General features: G+C 44.8%; 1 protein-coding gene across 1 annotated transcript in view; it reads right to left on the minus strand.

The window, feature by feature from the left end:
- The window catches only part of tmem132e (transmembrane protein 132E), an 841,056-nt gene that overhangs the window by 648,656 nt on the left and 168,949 nt on the right, over positions 1-23,451 (minus strand). Inside the window, exon 2 of the mRNA XM_078548464.1 lies at positions 9,787-10,693. Coding sequence (XP_078404590.1) covers positions 9,787-10,693 — 907 coding nt within the window. The remainder of the gene's footprint in view (positions 1-9,786; positions 10,694-23,451) is intronic.

Genomic DNA, 23,451 nt, shown 5'->3' on the forward strand with positions numbered 1-23,451 from the left:
ACCTATGATCTGTGAGGGAGTGCCTCAGCTGCAAGGTTGGAACAGGGAAAGGTAGTTAGCGCAAGTGCAGCACAAGGGCATGCCTGTGGCTTTCTGGCTGGGAGTGGGAGGTCTGCGATAGCTGGTCAAGCTACATTGATCTCTTGGATCTATCTGTCCACAGGGAGGAGGAGGATTTCAAAATGGAGGCTGCACTCAATGCTGCCTTCTTGATGGCAGTGCTCAGATTCAGGAGGAGAAGGGCCCAGCGCCACCTAGCACAGCGTGGAGAAGAGCCCCGGGCTGAAGTGCATGGTCCAGGGGAGCCCCATGAAGAACCAGAGGCTGAGGAGGTCAAACCCATCCTACGGAGTGACTGGCACAACCAAGGGTATACCGAAGACTCCTCTCCAATTTGGAGATGAGCGCGAGACAGTGCCATGCGCATCTACGTTTGTCAAGAGATGTGGTGGCTCATTTCTGCCACATTCTGCAGGAAGATCTGACACCGCATGAACTAGGACGCCATCCTCTGCCAGTGCCCCTGAAGGTCACTGCCGTACTCATTGTCTTTGCTCTTTCTAGGATCCGCAAGGGATCTATGCAGCATCTCTCAAGCCTCTGCACATAAATGTATAAAGGAGGTGACGGATGCCCTTTACAGTAAGGCTCATCATTATATAACTTTCACAATGGATGAAGCTAGCCAGGCTGCTAAATTTCTGGGATTTGCAGCGATCTCAGACTTCCCTAGAGTGTATGGTGCAATCGATTGCACACATGTCACTTCAAGAGCTCCCTGGCATCAGCCCTTGATTTTCATTAACAAGAAAGGGTTCCACTTCATCAAAGTTCAGATGGTCAACGATCATCAGAAGCAGATCATGCACCTTTGTACCAGGTACCCTGGGAGTTCTCACGATACGTACATCCTGAGTCACTCCCAGATGCCACAGATATTCGAAGGGCTGCAGTGCTTACAGGGTTGTCTGCACGGTGACAAGGGGTACCCACTGAAGAGACAACCCATGACAGCCTTGGGTCGTCCTCAAAGTGCCTTGGAGGAGAGATACAACACGATGCACTCCGTGACGAGATCCATCATTGAGCAAACCATTGGCATTCTGAAGATATGCCTTCGATATTTGGGCCACTCAGGTGGGGCTCTGCAGTACTCTCCAGACAGGGTGTCCTGCATCCTCGTGGTCTGTTGCGCCCTGCAAATCTGGTGCTTCAAAGGGGAGGTCATTTGCCACAGGGAGTCATGGAATGGGCTAAGAACTCCTCGGACGATGAAGACCTGGAAGGGCAGGAACTTGAAGAAGGCGATAATAGTCATCTCCTATGTGAGAATGCCCTCGCAGCGGCATGATACAGAAGACTTGGCCATAACACACTGATAACCACAAGGTTCAAGGAGGAGTAGGGTCCGAGTGCATTTCTCCTGTCCCATAGCACCATATCAATGATTGGAAAGGCCTTTACAAGCAGTGGCATTTCAAGCAAGGTCAGACTTCGGCCTTGGAGCTGCGACCTTCAAGGATCGCTAGGCCCCAATTTCTGGAAAGGTCAGCAGCCAAAGCTGTATATAGCCGCTGTGGGAAGTGAAAGGAAACACACCAGCGCAAATCCTGCCTTAACTGCACATTGTGCAGTCATTGCCGCTTGAAGGAGACACTTTTTGTAGCTACAGAGATTTGCACATGGTTGTTGAAACCATAATGGGTACAGGTCATGTGCTTTTGCACTTACAATGAAGACAGCTCAGTGTTGATGAAACAGCATAACTTTTAACCCTCCAAGACACATGAGCACACATAACTCTATGGTGCGTTGCAAGGCTTAAAGGTTCAAAAGTCAATGTGCACTCACTTTCAGGAAAGAGCTTCACACATCTCCCCTACATTACACACGGGGTGAGTGACTAACGTGAATCTGCTAAAGGTCACATGAATCTGAGGCTCACAAGGGGAGACAATCATGGAGTGGGACTTGGGTCACCCTCTCAATAAGAGAGGGTAAATAAATGCATATGCACAATGCATTCAAATGATGAAACCACTGTAAAAATATTTCCTGTTAATGACAAAGGTGCATGATATCTAAAGTGAATGAACACATGTGCCACCATAGTGATCTCAGAATTTCTTAATTTTTCTCCGTGTGCTGCTACATTAGGTGCATCCCAACATCCGCAGCAGAAGTGGAGGCAGCCTGCTATGCCCTGTTGTCTGTATGACCTTGGCGGGCGTCCTGGAGGCCTGAGGCCTGGAGGACCCCAGCCTGCTTTGGGTCTCCTGCTGTGAGGAAGGTACACTCCCTCAGCTGGCACTGATGGGATCACAGGCAGAGGAAATTGGGATTGGCCAAACACACTCAGAGTCGCCTGGGTGGGAGGCCCCAGAGTGTCCAGCTGATGGCCCTCCTCCCTTTGTGTACCCAAGGGCCCCTGCCTGACTCCTTGAGGGGAAGGGGCACCTGGAGTGAGGTCAAGGTGCCCCATCACCCTCTTGCCTAGCCACTGATAGATCTCACCAATGCCTAGAGCGAAGGAGTGCTGGTCCAAGCGCAGATCCGGCAGAACACGCTGGACCAAGGTCTCCAAGGTGACTGCCACCTTTCCCATCGTGACCTCGATACGCTTGCACATCAGAGCCACAACAACAGACAGAACACGGACGGATTCCTCAATCTTTCGCTCCAGTCTGCTGACTGCCTCTCACAACTCTGCCTGATGTTCTGCCACCTGTCTTTGCATCTCCAGCACATTAGTGATGGCAGTTTCCAAAGGCTCATCATCTAACTCAGACTCAGCAGGTGCCTCTTCTCCAGCAGTCCCCCCGAGTGCCAGAGACCTGGGCTGTCACTGCCTCTGACTGCTATGGAGATGTGTCTGTGAGGTGTTGTCCAGAAAGTGACACCGAGCCTAATCCAAATCTAGCACCTATTGAGGCGTGTGTCTTTGTGCTGGTGGAGGGTGCAGGTGAACACTGATGCGTCTTCATCAGAAGCACCTTCAGCATTCTCCTCTGAGGTGGTCAGGGGGCTGGGACTTATGGTCTGTCTCAAGCTCTGTCTGAGCCTGCTGGAGCCTGAGAGAGACAGAAGGTCAATTTAGTTCATGAGCGGCCAGAATACTACATTGCATGTCACTCACTGTGAATGTCAGGATGTGAACAACTCATGGAGAGTTCATCCATACTGTGTTTCTGGAAGAGCCCGATCTCTGCATCGCCTGTCCTCCCTTGCCAACTCGGCGGCATCCTCCTCAAATCAAGTGAGCTCCTGGATGTCGGCTGTCTCTCCTCACAGCTGGGATCTCTTCTTCCTATTGTCGACAAGCTTGGCCTGCATGAAGACAAATGGATGGAATGTGATGAGAAGGGATGGAACAGAGATTGGGAAGCATGTGTGCTTGTGCAGTATGATAGATGAGGTTATGGTGATGTTAAAGTGTCAGTAAGACAGTGATGATATCTACCCCTGCTAATATTGTATGAAAACCCTGAGCAGTGCAATCTTTTCAGTGCATGATACCATTATGAGAGTGAGAGTTTGGAGTGAGCAGCAGGTTAACTTGCCGTAGCAGACCAGGTGAGATCAGGCATTCTATCCTCTTCCTGCAATGCAGGGCATTTCGATGCCAGTTGCCCGAGGCACAGATCTCCTCTGCAACCACTAGCGAGGTGAGTTTGGTGGACCTCCAGGTTTCATGCCTTGGGAAGAGGACATCCCAGCGTTGGCAGATGACTCGGATCAGAGCCTCAAGGGGGTCATAGCTGAACCATGGGGCTACTGTCTTCTTTCTCCTGGGAGCCATCTCAGGAACTAGCGATAACACAACTGGGCTGCAGAGAGTGAATGTGTATGTTCAGGTGACGTTTAAATATGATGCCAGGACCTTTGAGTCCATGAGGTATAGCGAGGTGGACGAATCAGTGCCCGCCCTGCCATATGATTCGGTGAGATGCCCACAGATGCATAATTAGTAAGCTTCCAAGCATGAAATCGGCCACACTGCACAGCAGGAAATGCGCCACTTATCCCACCCACCACAACACTTGGTCTCTGGAGCAGAAAATTCCACCTTCTGTCTTCACTAATAAAACTCCAGTAACTTCCTTACAATTGATACTAAAAAAAGAGGCCTGCATTTATCTGGTTTCTCCCTTCCTCCTTTTTAATTAATCCGGTTTCTTCTCATTATTTGTCACTACAGTACATTGAGTGCTGTAATGGAAGTGAGATTCTCACTCTATCTTTAGTTTTTCAATTGATTGAAAATGTCACATGCTAAATCATATTCATATAATTGAAATAACTAATGTAACACCAAAAAAATTTACACCAGAAAAATATTAGACATGTAATACATTGTATAAATAAAATGTAAAGAAAAGATTTAATATGCCTTGAATTTACAACAATGCCTGTAATAAGTCAGCTTCTTTTTCTGCTCAAGCTTAAACTTCACTTAAAATAAGTAAACTGAACACTCAAGTGTTCTTTAGATTTGAATATCACATCACTTAGCCACCATTCCCCCGACCCCCACCCCGAGCAAGCCAAGAAAAATTGAAAAGTACAGAAAGACCTATTCATATTAAACCCCTAATTTATTTGAAGATAGGACTGTCAAAATATCAGGATCAAACAGCAACATTAGCTTGACATGTGGCAACAGTGCAGGTTCTCTTCATATTTTCTAAGATTAAACAATATAAATACAATGGCATGGAAATCTAATAAGATAAAAACTTTTGCAATCTTAGTTGTTTTAACACTTTAGTATCTACTTCCACAGGACTTCAACGCTCATTAACAAATCTCCAACCTCTCTGAGATAAGGTGAAATACACAATTCAATTCCCAGCTCACTCAATGAGTAATGTGCTTTAAGACAGACTAAGTGTATATGAAGATAAAAGCAAAAAACTGTGGATGCTGGAAATCCAAAACAAAAACAAAAATACCTGGAAAAACTCAGCAGGTCTGACGGAGAGGAACACAGTTAACGTTTCGAGTCCGTATGACTCTTCAACAGAACAAAGGAAAAATAGAAAAAAGGTGAAATATAAGCTGGTTTAAGGGGGAGGTGGGACAGGTAGAGCTGGATAGAGGGCCAGTGATAGGTGGAGATAACCAAAAGACGTCATAGACAAAAGGACAAAGAGGTGTTGAAGCTAGTGATATTATCCAAGGAATGTGATAATAAAGGTACAGATAGCCCTAGTGCGGGTGGGGTGGGGGGAAGGGATCGAAATAGGCTAAAAGGTAGAGATAAAACAATGGATGGAAATACATTTAAAAATAATGGAAATAGGTGGGAAAAGAAAAATCTATATAAATTATTAAACCAGCTTATATTTCACCTCTTTTTTATTTTTCCTTAGTTCTGTTTAAGAATCATACAGACTCAAAACGTTAACTGTGTTCCTCTCCGCAGATGCTGTCAGACCTGCTGAGTTTTTCCAGGTATTTTTGTTTTTGTTAAGTGTATATGAACATCACTTACAAATTTAATAGAATTACCTTTGATCTGAGTTGCAGCATCTTTTAGCATTTATACAAACGTTACAAGTCAAAATTCTTATATTGTTCCAGAGGAACTTGTAGAACTTGCTATCTGGCATACCATTTACAGAATCATTGGACTATATAAAATCTGTTTTCCAGTAGTGATAAATACAATCATGTTAGCAGGGTTTACTGGGTTAGTTTGTTCTCTTTGTGATTAATTCTGTATAAAAGCTGTGTTCCTATGCCACTATCTGCTGTTGTCAGTGATGTACTGTCCCATTTTCTGAAAGTCGTTGGGATTACCCTGAGTCCCTTTCTGATACCTGCGAATGTTGCTGTCCCCTTGTCACATCAATTCCAGGATAAGTTGATTCTTATCATTTAACAGGTTTATTAGGTCTTAACAGACAAATCTATACTTTTTTTCTGCTTTTCCATAATATTTGCATTCAGTTTGGGAAGCCCTCCCTAGATTTTCCTTCATCTTTGCAAAAAGAGATCTCAGAAATAGAAATAAAATAGCTCTTACTATTGCTAGATCCCATGATCCATTTCCCTTTCTATGAAAGTAAAAGGTGTATGACTTATGCAAAAGCCAAAATATGGCTTGTTCCACAGATTTGCAAACATCAAGACCAGTTAACCTTTCCATTTACAAGAATGAATATGAATCATGTGACCTTTGAGACTAACTTCAAACTTGCGGTGGGGAACGGAATAATACGTGGAAGGAGACATCCCGAACACCTCCCACCCCACCTGACTCATCTACAGGGACAGCCAGCCCTAGGCACAATGCAGAGAGATCTCAACTGACAGTGTTATGAAAATATAGTTTAGCTGGACCATCTATTCATTTTGATTGCATTATCTTTACCTTGGAGGGGAAGAAGTGGGATATTTCAGCTGTCAAAGTAGTTTCCTAAGTATTAACATCTGCTACTTGACAAACATGAGCTACAATACATTTGCCTAGTTAATCCCTTTCTTTGGAAGTTCAATTCAAGTTCAATTGAACATATGTATATTAACTATGAATGAATTCATGTTCAGTGGAAGCACCTCAGTCTTACTATAATTCACCTCGTAAATTGAGAGCTATGCAATTTTTTGAGAAAGAACAAGCACAACAGGGATATTTGTGAGTGCTTTAACAGAACAAGAAACAACTACATACAAACAGATTTTGAGTTCCCGTTGCTATACTCAAAGACCATACATGTTCACGTGCATGGGAACACAACCACCTGCAAGTTCCCTCCAAGCCACACACCAACTTGATTTGGAGCTATATTGCCATTCCTTCTCTGCCTCTTAGTCAAAACCCTGGAACTCCCTCCTCATAGCACTGTTGGTATATCTGCATCAGGTAGACTGTGGAAGTTCAAGAAGGCAGCTCACCACCACATTCTTAAGGGCAACTGGGCATACGCAACAAATGCTGGCCTTGCCAGCAACACTCAGATCCCATGAAAGGATAAAAAAAGGATTCTGTAAATTGTCTTTCTGCATTTTCTGGCAAGGAAATTTATTGTTTCTCACCCTTCATGTACTTACAATGGGGTTCACCATGGGTATTCCCATTAACATATTTATAATGGAGGCAAACAGGATCAGGAGGAGAAGAAAATTAAGCAGAATATGCACTAAACTGGAGATGATTAACCCTTTTCACCAGAGTCTAGAGAATATTCCCCTTCGCTGATGACTCAGTAGAGGTCAACTTAATGAGGCAAAAGTTCAGTCAGAAGGCATAGAAAGAACTGCCCTTCCAGCATCCTCTCAAACATAAAAAACAGGTCAACTTCCTTCAGAACACAGGACACATCACAAAACAGTTTTATTACATACAGATTTATTTACATCAAGTGCTTATTACTGTTGTCATACCCCTGTTGCCTCTCTGTGCTTTCTTTAACCTACTCTAAGGCTATACTTAGGTGGTACCTGAGAGACAGGGATGCCAGTGCTTAGCTGTGCTATCATAAACCTCTTAGAGTTGAGGCCATCTCAGGGGTTCCAAGTCCTAGGATATCTCCTTGCCAGACGGCATTGCCACTACAGGTAGATGGGCATTGTAGTTCTATATCCTGACATGTACATAGTATGCATCAAAGAGAGCTGGCTAGATAAGTCACATAATGCTGCCTAAATATCAGAGTGCCTCTTTCCCAATCATTAAATGCATCATATTTGGAACAATAAAAATTTCACTTAATCCAGGAATATGGCATTAATGCACACTTGATCCTAATTAAAATTTGTCTGAATGTCCTCAGATGCTATCCCAAACAGCCAGGTCCTAACTAACATTAAAATGATGACAGGAAATGTTGAAAATACTTAGCAAGTTTGATAGCATCTGTGGAGAGGAAAGCAGAGGTAATGTTTCAAGTCCATGGCCTTTCCGCAGAACTGGGGAAAATTAAATATGCACAGTAATAGGTTTTGAGCAAATGAAAGGGCAGCAGGATGAGGAAAAAGAACAAAAGAAAAGTGGGAACGATTTTCCCCTCTAGGCATGAATTGTAAGTCCAGCCACTTCCCGACGTTGCATTCCTTCCTCCTAATTCATCCCACACGTACACCATATTTTCACCCCGTGTATGGGTGGGTGGTGGGGGGGGGGGGGGTGCGGGGGGCAGGTTAGCATCAGGGACTCTGCCTCCCAAAGCAGGCCCGAGGTAGAAACAGAGGTGAGCAGGTTAGAAGGCCTGGTTCTGTTCCGTGGGACATCGGCCCAATTCTGTACACAAATGTTAGGCACCCTAGCCCCCAATCTCTTCACCTCCACCCACCCCCAATTCCCCTCTATATCCCCATGCCCACTCACCCAGTATCCACAATGTACAGAACTCATGAGCCCTATAATAATATTTGGAAATCTTTGAGATACTCATAGAATGATCAAAATAAACAAACAGCCATTCAAAAACCTCTTCAAAAATCTTTAATTCTATTAACTGCTCGCAAACTGTCAAGCAAAAAGAACTCATAGTCCTCCTGACAGCTGTGTCCACAACCACTGCTGAGCTAAATCCATTAGGGGCTCTGGGACTCAGCCAAGCATTCATAATGATATTCCACTGCACATCTGTGTAAACAAAAACCTCTAGAGCTGAATACATTAACGCTTTCTGAAGTAGTGGAACAGATGACCATTTTCTCCACTGCTTCAAAAGGCTGAGTAGATGACAGGACTGTGAAACAGTGTAAAGATTAAAGCACAGGGTCCAAATTATACATTGCAATACTGTTGAATGCAGAAGAGCATTTTATCAAGTGGATAATGTACTCTAATGTATCTGAAAATTTTCACAATGCTGGTTAATTTAATGGTCACTTACTTTTTAAGAACTAAGCCCTATTATCAATCACTGTATTAAAAACATACCTAAAATATCATACAGCATCTAATTATTACATGTGAAGTTGGCACCAACTTTCAAAATTAACTGTCAAAAGATTCCCGACTCCAGAACAGGCTTCCCCCATGGTTGATGAACCCTCTGATCTGATGTGGTTCACACAGGCTTCAGAAACACACCTCACTGAAAATTTCAAACTCAAGAAAATACAAAATTGAAGTAGACAGCAATGTGTCAGTTCCGACGTCCGTTTTCCTGCGTGTCAAGTCGTGATCCGCCACATTTCCTGAGCCCATCAAAATGGTGGTTGGCGGAAATCAGGTGGCAAATTTGGAATTCCAGACCCTGCCCCACCAATTAATTGATGCTTTTCTACATAGATGCCTGTAGTACCTTCCAGGTACACTCAAAAGTGCTCTCTTCTGCTATAGAAAGCAAGAGGAAAATACAAGGTATATACTATTTCTATTGGGTGATAGAGATGCCATACATCAAAGATCTATCTCCTTCTGAGTTGCATGGTCCACTGTATATTCCAAATAATTGCCCCATGCATACTTATTACTTTTTAAAAATCTGTAAAAAGGCTAATTTTCCCCTTTTCCATTAATGGAAAATAGTCAGCATCCTAGTTGATTGCATAGACAAGAAGACAGTCAGAAATGTGAAACAAATTGGCATATAACATTACAGATATAACAGAATGAGCATTTGGTAATACAGGCAGAACATTAGAGAAAAGTAACTTTTAGAAAATATTAGAGAAAAGTACACTTTGACTTAATGGGTAGAAATATCAACAAATGCAAGTGATTTATGTACATTTTATAATTATTAATATACAATATATGGTTTTCCAAATCATACACAATCTAAAGTTTAGTTGTCTCTTGAAGTAAAAACAATGAAATACACGTACCTCAGAGTGAATTGCTCCACTGTTGAATTTGGTGTTAGAAACACCGAGATACTAAGAATCTCCCCAGGTTTTAGCGGTCCTTCTGGCAAGCGAATGAAGATATTGCGATCAAGCCTATGCTCCTGAACTAACTGAGTTTGGGGAGGCTGGTACAAATTGATACTTCCTATACGTAGCAGAGGCTGCTGGTGAGATCCATCGTGCCTAACATTTTTCTCTTTATGAGAAGATGCATCACTGCCAGCATTACATTCTCCATTTCTATCTGGAGGATGCAAGGTGTAGTAGAGTTCAACTTGAAGATTTTCACTGATTATATCCAAATTATCCATCGGTTTCTTTCTTCCCAGAGTTGAGGTGGCAGAACTAAACCAGGCAAGGGGCAAGTCAACTTGGACTAGGCATATGGCTAAGATTCCCCTTAGCCTGCAGGAGCTCTTAATGTCTCTCACATCTCGGAAGGCATGAAGTCTAGCACACGGCAACTTATCCACAACATCAAAATCATCCCAATCTCGACCTGCCACATAAAATAGTACTTGAACAAGTGGTTGGCTAAAGGGAACCCTCTGTTGGATGATAAAGGCTCTGACCTTCCAATTCATGGTGAATCGGTCTAGCACTTCCAATGTACTGGTGGGCTGAAGTATGTCTTTTGGGAGAGTCCGATCCATGGAGAAAGGTCCTAAAGTGGCATTCACCACTGGAAGTTCCTTTGTCTGAAATACAACAAAATGTTCCAAGCGTTGGAGTGATTTGGTGCTGTTCCATTGTGTGTTTGGCTTGTCCTTATTTAGGAAAAAGGCTAGCTGCACATTTGAGAGCTTGTAGTTCACAGGAAGATAGGCTGGGGATGTGTAGAAACTCTGCAATCTTTCTGAACTCGTAGGCAACACTTTGCTGTGAACTGCAAAAAGAAGAGACAAAACTGATACATACGTGTTTAACAAAGTGTTGAAAGTTCCTCAATTTCAATAATAATTCCATAAAGCTGACATATCAATTACTTGGACAACAGCAAAAAGAATTGGTAAAGAGCAGCAGAATAGTTCTTATTTTGAATCTCATGCAGAAATTGAAAGCTTATTAAGCAATTGCAGTAAAATTTGTTCTAAAAGAAATGTGACTAATGAATTACGTTCCAAGTTTTTACTAAAAAAAGACAGTTACATAACAAAATTACAACCCATGGACTTTATGGTAATGAACTAAAAGCGCAAGATTTTTGGAATATCACAGCAAAATAATTTCAGCTATTTATTTCTCAAGTACTTCCAAAATTATTTAAACAGTGGCCTAGAAATTAGAGTACAATTCCGGTACAATGCAGACAGCACCTTTCAAACTCACGACGGCTACTATCTAGATGGACAAGGGCAGCAGATGCATGGGAACGCCACTACCTGGAAGTTCCCCTCCAAGCCACAAACCACCCTGACTTGGAAATATATTGCCATTCCTTCACTGAAGCTGGGTCAAAATCCTGGAACTCCCTCCCTAATAGCACTGTTGGTGTAACTACACCACACGGACTGCAGCAGTTCAAGAAGGCAACTCACCACCTTCTTCTCAAGGGCAATTAGGGATGGGCAATAAATGCTGGCCTAGCTAGCGATGCCCATATCTTATGAATGAATAAAAGAAAAAGGACACCTGATGGCAACTTCATCTTGAGGTGCCCTCTGAAGAGGTTTGAATTCAATTAAGTAAATAGTGGCCACAGCTATGAGGCCACCCTTATGGATGAACCCCTCCAAAATGATTGCCGGCTGAAATAGCACTGGCCCACTGATGGCTGTGTCTCTGGTATAAGGGGTGGAGTAAAAACAGGGGGCCTTGTGGATCCTTAGACCAGCCCCCAGCAAGTCACCTCTGGGCACCTGATAGGCTTGGTCCTCAAAATGGGGGCCCACCTGCCACCGGGAACATGCCAGTGACAGCCCCAATCAGCCCACTTTAAAAGACTGCCCAGAGGCTGGAAAGCATCAGGTCACTGCCCCGTCATTTTTATTCAGAAATTCCTCTTTGTTCTGCCTCGAAGCCCTTATCTCAGGCTCGGATCCCAGGCTCCTGTAAAGGACCTTTACCAATATTGCAGGGGGCATATTTCCATCACAGAATGTGCACTCACACACTATCCAGCATACTGGACACTTAGCTACCTGTATAATGGCTGGTACCAATATATTTCTTGGGCACTCTTTTGTTTTAATTCAATTTATCTTGATTTTCATTTCCTAGGTGATAAACAAGTGCTAAACAATGATTCCTACTGAAAAATTGTTACACCAGCTGTTTCTAAGCATCTGTCTTAAATGACATCATTTGCAGTAGCAGTTATGTCAATATATGAAAAACGTACACAAACGAATGGCCACCACCCTACAGGAACCATATCATAAATGCTTAATGAGCTGCATGCCGAACACGATCGTCAATTATCTTGTATAATATAAAGGGAAACTTTAGTCCATTCATGGAAAATGGCTAGCATACAGCTCCCTTGACTGAGGTTGAAACAGACTGTTTAAAACCTTGGTATCACATCTGACTCCAAGATGAGCATCTGACCACACATCTGTGTCATCATCAAGACCACCTATTTCCAATTGCTTGACTCTGTCCCTGCCTCAGCTGATCTGCTGCTGAAATCCTCATAGATGCCTTGGTTATCCCTGGTCTTGACTATTCCAAAGCACTCCTGATCACAAACCCATGTTCTACCCTCCAACAACTTGAGATCATCCAAAACTCTGTTGTCCATACGTAACTTGCCCTAAGTCCCATTCACCCATCACTCATGTGTTCACTGACCTACACTGGCTCACATTTAAACAACGACTTGATTTTAAAACTTTTATCAATAATTTCAAATGCCTCCATGTCCTCACCCTTCCCTACCTCTGTGATCTCATCCAGCCCCATAATCCTTTGAGATATTTGCACTCCTCTAATTCTGGCCTCTTGAGCCCCAATTTTAATCACTGCACCATTGGTAGCCATGCTTTCTGCTGCTAAGCCCTAGAGCTCTTTAATTTTCCTCCAGACCTCTCCACCACACTTTCCTTCTTTAAGACACTCCTTAAAACCTACGTCTTTGACTTTGGTCATTTGCCCTAATATCTCCTTGCATGGCTCAGTGTCATGGTTTTTTTTGTAATGCCCCAGTGAAGCACTTTGGGACCTTTTATTATGTTCAAGGCACTATATAAATACAAAACAAAAACAGAATTACCTGGAAAAACCTATATATATACCTATATAAATACACGCTGTTGTAGTATTAATTGACTGTACAAATGATAAGATCATTGACAAAAGGAAATAATGGAACATTGTATTATTAAAGAAGAAAAATCAAGATGAATGTCTTACAGTATTGGCAAGAATTACAGAAAAGTAATCTTTGGGTTTTGACATTTGTGAAATTTATAGGAAATACAAATATTTTCTAAAAGTTTCTGTTATAACAAGAATCAAATCTATTGCAGAATGAACCTGCACTTTAGCCAATACAGCACCATCAAAATATAGTTTCCAGAGCTGGTTGTTCCTCAGTACAACTTCAATAGGAATACACTATAATATGCTGCATCCTTTTTGAACATGCAAGATAAATTATATATTAGCAACAAATTCACTGCAAAACCCAGATTCGAAATCACACGATTGTATAGATTTTCAAAATTAGGGCCAGATTTATGTATACATTTTTTAACTGAAGGTCTTTTAAACCAAGGCAGGGAGTAAAATCATGGATGCAGATTTTACATGAATCTGATCCACAGTCAAGATTGTCTTAGTAAATATTAGGTGGAATTTTCCGAGCCTGCTGGCGGCAGGCGTGGTAGGTGGCGTGCATGGAAAATGTGGTGCGACCTGCTTCACAACAGCATGAAGGCAGGTTGCGATCGTCCACTCAGCCCGCCAACGGTGGGCCGTGTTTCCCACCATCGGTCGGCGGGGAGCTAATTGTAATATATTAGCATATAATTAAAAGGTCATCCCGCCAGGTTCTTGGAGCCCCGCCGTATCATCCGTCCACATCGGCGAGAAAGTACGTCGACGTGTTTCACAACAGCACACAGGAGATGTGCATTTGGCGGCCTTCACTTTGGGGGAACTGAGGTGAGTGAGCAGCAGCATTCTCCACAGCTCGCCTGTTGTTTAAAGGCCTCAGGGGCGCCGGGGGACGGGGGCAACTGATGCCTGGCCCCGGAGGCGACTGCTGAGGTGGGGGGGGTGAGGATGGTGTCTGGCGGCCAAGTGCTGGCCAGCCTCAGAGGCGACTGCTGAGGGGAGGGGGGAGGTCAAGTGCTGCTCTGGCACTGCATCCCGCGCATAGGCAATTGAGGTGGGGGGCAGGGTAAACAAGGGGAGTGGCCATGTATTAGGGACACTTGTATAAAATGGCCATGCCTCTGCAACTAAGACAGATCAGGTGCAGCCACAGTGATATGATTGGGGTCAAGCTCTTAGCCTGCCCGCCAATGGAAGCAACGCAGAGGCACCAAAGGGCCACCATGCGCTCCACATCTTAGCAACCCCCTCCCACCACCGCTCCCCTAGCACAGACTTCGAGTCCGCCACCACTTTAATGGACTGGGGAGCAGCTGCACTGCACATGTTTTACAATCTCCTCGCCAACGCTGGCCTTATAGCAGTCACTGATGAAGGCGCTCACAGTACCTTGTAATCTCAGCATTCTGGTTTGGACCAGTATCCCCCATGTCGCAGGTTGACAGGGCAGCCAAGCAGCGCACTCATCTCCGGCCATCCGATGAGAGCACTAAGGGGCTGCCAGCAAAGATGCTAAGTACAGCCATGGTAACCATGTCTCTCTCGCTCTCTCTTTCATGCTGCAGGAGGACCACTTCAGGATCATGGATTCTGGTGACCTTGCTGTATGCCTGATGGCCTGCAGAGACCGTAGAAGAGGGAGGAGAGAGCAACTGAGGCACCTGGTCATGCAAAGGCAGGAGCAGCAGGGGTTCCTGCACACGCTGCCCAGGAGCAACAGCAAGCCTAGTGACACCCAGGGTCTATAGACGCCGCCTGTCATTCCTGAAGATGACTGAGAACCAGTGTTGCCGACAACTGTGCATGTCTGGGGACCTGGCGGCTCACATTTGCCACTTACTGCAGGATTTGGCGCCAAGGGGACATGGAGGGGATCCACTGCCAGTGGCTGTGAAAGTGACTGCAGCACTCAATTTCTATGCCAGTGGCTCCTTTCAGGGCTCCACAGATGATCTCTGTGGGATTTCACAATCCGTCACCCACAAATGCACCCATGAGGTCACAGGCACCACCGGCTCCATGGCACACAACTTTGTGCATTTCGCCCAGGAGCAGGACAGCCAGGATGCAAGGGCCATTGGATTCGCCCTGATCTCAGGATTCCCACAGTTGCAGGGTGCAATTGACTGCACTCATGTGGTACACAGGCCTCCAGCGCTACACTCAGTGGACTTCATCAACCACAAGGGCTTCCACTGACTGGACATGCAGCTGGTATGCAACCACCAGAAACGCATCCTGCAGGTATGCGCACAGTTTTCAGGGAGTGCGCACGACACCTACATCCTGAGTCACTCGCAGATCCCTGTAATCTTTCAGGGTCCACAGAGGCTGCAGGGTTGGGTCCTTGGGGACAAGGGCTACCTGCAGAGGCTATGGCTGATGACAACCGTGCGGCAGCCTCAGACTGCAGCAGGGTGACACTATAATGAGGCTCATCCAGCAGCTCGCAACTTGGTGGAGCAGAATATGCAGTTCTGGTGCCTGGACCGGACTGCTAGAGCCCTGTAATACAGTCCGCAGAGGGTGTCACGCATCGTCGTTGTCTGCTGCGCCCTTTACAACCTGGCGCTGCAACAGGGGGAGGAGCTGGCTGAGGAGGATATGCACGTCTCCTCCGATGAGGAGGATGCTGACGGAGATGAGGGTGAAGGGGTCCTTGGTGGTGGCAACGATGGGGATGAGGCTCATGCACTGGCTAGGTGAGGCAGGCGCACTCAGGAGGCCCTCATAGCTGCCACATTTGTGAAGGATGATGACGACGACATGAAGTGAGGTGTCCCCGTAGATCCCCACATCGCAGTTGTGAACGTCTGACTCCAGTCTGACTTATCGCAGCACCAATACCCTCTGTGAGAATGCTCCTGTCATGGAGATACAGTAGAGGCCCTAATAGTTGCTCAATCGCAGGAGGATGATGACAACATGCAGTGAGGACACTCCATAGATCTTCACATAGCTTCTGAGAATGTCTGACTCCTGTCTGGCCAAGGGCAGCTCGCTTGCACTCCGATCAAGGCCATCTCAGAGATGCAGCCATGAAATTTTAGATGCATCTGATGCTGTGTCCGCCTTCAGCACCTCAGCCCTTCAGGAGCTGCTGCACAGCATCACTGGTCATAGATGCTGATGTGATGGGGGCCAGCCCCACCTTAAAGGTGCTGAGAGCACACAGAGAGTATGAGAGAACATTGTGGCGCCTGCCCACTACTTTCTGGCAGCAGTGACCAGCACCGCCGAGGTGCAGGCATCAGTAATGTTTCCAAGGAGTGCGAGGCTGGACCATCACTATGGCCTTAAGGCTGCACAGGGGACAGAGAAGATGCCCTGGACTGAGACACCTGCCTTTTATCTTGTGCAGAAAGGTTTCACATCTGAGGGACAAGAACACTGCTCATCACAGCAAGGAACCACAGGCAGGGTGACATTCTTGGGAGTTTATTGACAATAGTGAATAGTATGTACAAGTGGGCAACACCCATGCCCAGGCTGTGCAACTACTTTTACCTAACTTTGCTAACCCTGCCGCTACGTCTTGGTGCTCCCCGGACATCCACAGCAGAGGTAGAGGCAGTCTGCTGACTGTGACGCCCTGTCTGAGATTACTTTGGCTCTGGAGGGCTGAGACTTGGAGGGCCCTGGCTGCTTTTGAGGTCCTGTTGTGTGGCAGTGGCACCCTCCTCGGCCTGTGAAACTGAATCTGCAGAGGTCACAGGAAGATAGGATTCAGATGGGCCGGTCACTCCCAGAGTCACCTGGGTGGATGGCCGTGGAGTGTGCACCTGCTGATTCACTTCCCTATGGGTGCCCAAGGCCCCCTGGCTGACTCCGAGGGCAGAAGGGGCAGCTGGAGTGAGATCGAGCTGCCCAGCACCCCTCTCACATACACACTGTTGGAGGCCAACTATGGCAGCAGCGATGGAGTTAAGCCCACGCAGCAGTGCAGGACTGACGTCCTGTACCAAGGTCTCCATGGCGGCTGCCATCTTCCAGTGTTGACCTCGTTGCGTTGCAATGCCGGAGCTATCACCTCAGCCTGAAGAGGAACAGACTTCTCCATCGTGCCTTGCAATCTGAGGAGTGCAGCGGACATCCTTTCCTGTTGTTCCCTAGTTTGCCTTTGCAGTTCCAGCAACTGTGACATGACCAAGTCCAAAGGCTTGTCATCTGACTCGGACTCGGCAACGATCTGGCCTCCAGCAATCCTTCAAGTGCCAGAGACCTGGGAAGTCCCAGCCTCTGCCTGCTGTGGATCAGGAAGTGCAATGTGCTCACCAGATTGTGATCCCGAGGCTACTCTAAAGCTAGGTCCTACCAAGGTGTGTGTCTCTGCGCTGGTGGAGAGTGTGGGTGAGCGCTGTGATGGGACTTCAGGGACGGTGTCTTCAAATTCCTCTTCAGAGGTTTCTTCCGAGCTTGATTGGAGGCCCGGGGTCGTGGACTCTGTCGGCTGTTTGGCAGATGTGCCTGCAAAAGCAAGGGGAGATAATTAGTGCTTGGCAGTGGCCTGTGAAAGAGGTCACATCACTCACGACATGGTTGTCTGATGGATGATCCTCACTTGGTAGAGCAGCGCCAACCTCACTGTCAGCACAGGACCGGTCCTGGTCATCGGCGGCCAGCTGGATGGCTCTGGTTTCAAATTTTGTCAGAGCTTTGATTTCTGGCATCCCTCCACCTGTCTGCGACCTTTCCCTCCTGTTGTGTGCCAGTTTGTCCTGCATGGATAGAGATGGGGAGAGCGTATCAGGAGCCTGCCGGGCCAGATGATAAGTATGCCTGGTCTGTGTGGGCGGTGAGTGGTCCCATGGACAGGATGAGGACAATGTTGGTGTGTGTGTGAAAGAGTGAATGGTGATGTCCCTTGCACTGGCGGTGAGTGAGGGCCCTTGGATGTGTTGTTGTTGGTTTGTGAGTGTGTGAGTTGGGAGTTATGAAAAGAGTGACTTACCCTGGCAGAACGGAGGAGGTCATTCAACCTGTTGCGGCACTGGGTGGCTGTCCTCCTCTGCAGGGCGTTCACGCTGACCAATGCTGCCACTGCCTCCCAAGCTGGGTTGGTGACATTGCTACCTATCCTGCTGCCAGAGCGGGGATAGAGCAAATCCCATCATCCATCCACGGCATCCAGCAGTCACTCAAGGGATCCATCGTTGAAGCGGGGGGCTGCAGTCTTTTTGCCTTTGCTGGCCATGTCTCCCAGGCAGCAGTGGTGAGCTGGTGGCGATGAGTGCTTTGCTGGCAGCTGCCTTTTAAAGATGGCAGCCGGCATGTTGCAACAGCGGGGTGATGGAGAGCGGGTGAATGAGAGCCCGTCCGCCATGGAAACGACATGTATCCCAGGAATGCATAAATAATGAGGCAGGCTCAGAAAGATACAGCATGAAAACCCACCATTTTCATCAGTGGGTAGTACTCATTTTACCCGCCCGCTACCACACTTAGTGTAATTCTGGGAAAATTCCGCCCATCATATTTCTATTTAAAAATATTTTTGAATTGACCAGAATGATGAATGATACCAGAAATGTGTGGGTGCATGGTATACATATTGGGAAAGGATTGACAGGTATGTCTCTTCTCCCTTAGAAAAAGAAGGCTGAGGGGTGAAATAATAGAGATCTTTAAAATTACGAAAGGTTTTGATAGAGTGGAATCAAGTTGTTTCCTTTTGTAGGAAGAGCATAGCTAGAGGTCATCTATATATGATATTCAGCAAGAAATCTAATAGGGAGTTCAAAAGAAACTTTTTTACCCAAAAAGTGGAAGGAATGTAACCCAAAGACATGGTTAAGTTAATAGTATAAGTGCATTTAAAGGAAACTAAAAAAGTATTTGAGAGAGATGGGAATAGATGGTTACAAAGATGGGAGGAGGTTTGAGTGCAGCATAAACTGGCATAGACCTGTTGGGTCAAATAGCCTGTTTCTGTGCCATATATCCTATGTAACAGGCAATCCTACATATAGTCGTAAACCTAGATTTTGTTCTGATTAGTATCAGGTTCATTCACTAACTGCTCTGGTTATTTTCTTGCAGTAACAGTAGACGAACTGCAAATTTTTCTTCCATTTTTATTTGGCAGCGATGACTCTGGTTGGGCAGCTTTGATCTCAAGATGTTTGACCACATGATATTTGATTATATGGTATTTTTCCACTGTTTGTAAATGTTAATGTATTTATCTTAGTTGAGTGACCAAGGTTGAGAACTAAGTATTCCAAGATTCCTGACTTTTAGAAGAGACAGGCAAAATGAAAAAGGGAAAGGGGTAGCTGTGAGAATAAAGAATGGGGTGAAGACAGCAGAAAAAAGGATCTTAGCTCAGAAAATCAAGGAGTAGAATCAGTTCGGGTGGAGCTAAGAAACAACAAGGGGCAGAGAACATTGGTGGGAATAGTCCATAGGCCCTCTAACAGTAGCTGTACAGTCAGGCAGAATGTAAATCAAGAACTTAGAGGTACATGTAACAAGGATAATAATACAGTAATCCCAGGGAACTTTAAATTTCAAAAAGACTGGGTCAACCAAATTTGCAGTAATAGTGTGGAGGATTAGTCATGGAAAACAAGATAGTTTTCTAAATCAGCATGCCAAGGAATTAACCAACCTATTTTAGATTCAGTATTATGCAATGTGATAGCATTAATTAGAATCCTTGTAGTAAAGGAACATCTGGGAAGATTGATCTTAAAATTATAGAATTTTATATTGTGTTTGAGAATGAGACTGACTTAGTTAAGTCTAAAACTAGAGTCTTAAATCTGAACAAAGCAAACTAGATCAGTATGTGGGATGAGTTAGCTAAGATGGATTGGAAACTAGATTAAAAGATGTTACAGTATGTAAGGAATGGCAAACATATAAATAATTAATTTATAATGCAGAACAAATATATGTTTCCTGAAAGAATAAGAACCCCACAGGTAAAGTAGTCCAATGATAGTTAAAAAGAGAAGTTAAAGACAGTATTAGTTTAAAGAATCATAGAATTTTAATGGCGCAGAAGGAGGCCATTTGGCCCATCATATCTGCACCAGCTCTCCAAATGGCCATTATGGCCTAGTGCCATTGCCCTACCCTTTCCTCGTACCCTACACATTGTTTCTATTCAAATAATCATCTAATGCCCTCTTGAATGTCTCGACTGAACCTGCCTCCATCACACTTCCAGGCAGTGCATTGCAGAACCAAACCACTCGTAGTGTGAAAACTTTTTTTTCTGACGTCACATTTGCTTCGTTTGCAAATCACTTTAAATCTGTGCCATCTCGTTCTTGATCCTTTTATGAGTGGGAACAGTTTCTCCCTATCTACTCTATCCAGCCCCCTCATAATTTTGAACATCTCTATCAAATCTCCTCTTAGCCTTCTTCTCTCCAAGGAGAACAGTCCCAACCTCTCCAATCTATCTTTGTAACTGAAGTTTCTCATCCCTCAAACCATTCTTGTAAACCTCTTCTGCACTCTCTCTAATGTGTTCACGTCCTTCCTATAATGTGGCACCCAGAACAGTACACAATAGTCCAGCTGAGGTCTAATGAATGTCTTATATAAATTCAGCAAAACCTCCTTGCTCTTGTGCTCTATGCCCCTATTAATAAAGCCCAGCATACTCTATGCTTTATTAACTGCTCTCTCCATCTGCCCTGCCTTCAATGATTATGCACATATATACCCAGGTATTTCTGTTCCTGCACCCTCTTCAAAATTTCACCCCTTATTTTATATTGTCTGTCCATGTTACTCCTGCCAAAATGCATCACCTCTCCGCATTGAACTTCATCTGTCATCTATCCACCCACTCCACCAACTTATCTATGTCCTATTGAAGTTCCACAGTGTCCTCCCCGCAGTTCACAACACTCCCAAGCTTCATATCATACATAAACTTTGAAATTGTCCCCTGCACACCAAGATCTAGATCATTAATATATATCAGGAAAAGCAAGGGTCCCAATACCGACCCCTGGGGAACTTCACTACAAACCTTCCTCCAGCCCAAAAAATATCCATTAACCATTACTCTCTGCTTCCTATTTTTCAGCCAATTTTGTATCCACTTTGCTACTGTCCCTTTTATTCCATGAGCAATAACTTTTCTCACAAGTCTGTTGTGTGGCACTGTATCAAATGCCTTTTTGAAAGTCCATGTACACCACATCAACAGCATTACCCTCATCGACCTTATCTGTTACCTCTTCAAAAAACTCCAGCAAGTTGTTTAAGCACGATTTCTCTTTTAGAAATCCATGCTGGCTCTTCCTTATCAACCTATATTTTTCCATGTGACTACTAATTCTATCCTGAATAATTGTTTCTAGAATTCTGTCCACCACAGAAGTTGGTGAAATTTTAATTCAATTAAAAAAAACTGGAATGACAAGTCTAATGATGACAATGAAACCATTGTCGATTGTTGTAAAAACCCAACTGAAGTTAAACTGACTGGTCTGTAATTGCTGGGCTTATCCTTACAACCTTTTTTTGAAGAAGTATGTAATGTTTGAAATTTCCAGTCCTCTGGCACCTCCCCCGAGTCTAGGGAAGACTGCAAAATTATGGCCAGTGCCCCTGCAATTTCTATTCTCACTTCCTTCAATATCCTTGGATGCATCTTCTCCAGTCCCGGTGCCTTGTCAACTTTAAGTACCGGCAGTCTATTCAACACTTCCTCCTTATCAATTTTGAACCCTTCTAGTGACTGAGTTTCCTCATCTGTCACCATGGCCTGGGTAGCATCTACCTCCTTGGTAAAGACAGATGCAAAGTAGTCAATTAATACCTCAACCTTGGCCCCTTCGTCCATGTGTAAATTCCCTTTTAGGTCCCTCATCGGTTCTACTACTCCTTTTACCATTTATGTGCCTACAGAATGCTTGGGGATTCCCCTTTATGTTGGCTGCCAGTCTTTTCTCATAATCCCTCTTCGATTCTCTAATATGCTTTTTCACTTCCCCTCTGAACCCTCTGTATTCCTCTTGGTTCTCAATTGTATTTTCTACCTGACACCTGATATAAGCACACTTTTTCTTTTTTATCTTAATTTCTATCTCCTTTTTCATCCAGGGAGCTCTGGATTTGTTTGCCCTGCCTTTCCCTTTCAATGGAATATACCTTGATATGCCCGAACCAATTCATTTTTGAAGGTAGCCACTTTTCAGCAAGAGTTTTTCTCATCAATCTTTTGTTCCAGTCTATCTGGCCCAGCTCTGTTCTTGCCCTATCGAAGTTGGCTCTCGTCCAGTTAATTATTCTTATTCTGGATTGCCTAAAGGAGGAGGCTTATGATGTTGCTGAAGAAGAGAAACAAGCCTGAGGATTTTAGAATTCAGCAAAGACCGACCAGGTGGGGTACCACAAGGATCAGTGTTTGGACCTCAGCTGTTTACAATGTATGTCAATAACTCAGGTGAGAGGACTAAGAGTAATTTATCCAAGGTTGCTAGTGACGCAAAGTTAGGTGGGAAAGTAGGCAATGAGGAGGATGCAAGATCGCAAAAGGGTTTTGGCAGGTTAAGTGATGGGGCAAGAATGTGGCAGAAGAAATATAATGTGGAGAAGTATGAAGTTATCCACGTTGGTAGGAAAAATAGAAAAATAATATTTTTAAATGGAGAGATACTGAGAAATGTTGGTATTTAAAGTAAACTGGGTGTATTTGTACACAAATCACAGAAAAATAATATGCAGGTACATAAAGTAGAAAACCAATGGCTTAGTTTTTATTACAAAGGGATTAGAGTATGAGAGTAAAGAGGTATTACTGCAACATTATAGGGGCTTGGTGAGACCACACCAAGGGTACTGTGTACAGCTGCAGTCTCTTTACCTAAGAAAATATATACTTGCACTCGAGGGAGTGCAACCTATGTTTACTGGACTGACTTCTGTGCCCGTTGGCAGATGTGTTTGGTGGCGTGAGCGGACAATATGGTGAGAAGGCCAAAAATCGGTTTCACAACGTCGTGAAAGCAGTTTGCAATCGTCTGCTCTGCCCATCAAGGGCGGGCTTCGTTTCCCACCGTTGGACGTTGGGAACTTCTTTGTAATATATCTGCATATCATTAGAAGCCCAGCTCACCGGAATCATCCCCCCACGCTGGATCATCTGAGCATGTGTTTCACAACAATACATAAGCAACGTGCACCTGGCTAGCTGCACTTTGCTCGGGACTTAGAGGTTTGTTTGCCTACCTTGCTTCGGTCAGTGCTTGCAGTCGTCAGCACCAGGCTTCACGGACAGTACCCCATCACTTTTAGGGGGGCTAACGTATAGGTACCTACCAGATCAGCCATATGTGGGTGGATTTTCAATGACAGCAGGGCAAGGACTTGCTTGGGGAAGGTGGAGAAGTAGCCGCA

This window comes from Cetorhinus maximus, chromosome 9 (assembly GCF_964194155.1).
Source record: "Cetorhinus maximus chromosome 9, sCetMax3.hap1.1, whole genome shotgun sequence".
In the NCBI taxonomy this organism is placed as follows: domain Eukaryota; kingdom Metazoa; phylum Chordata; class Chondrichthyes; order Lamniformes; family Cetorhinidae; genus Cetorhinus; species Cetorhinus maximus.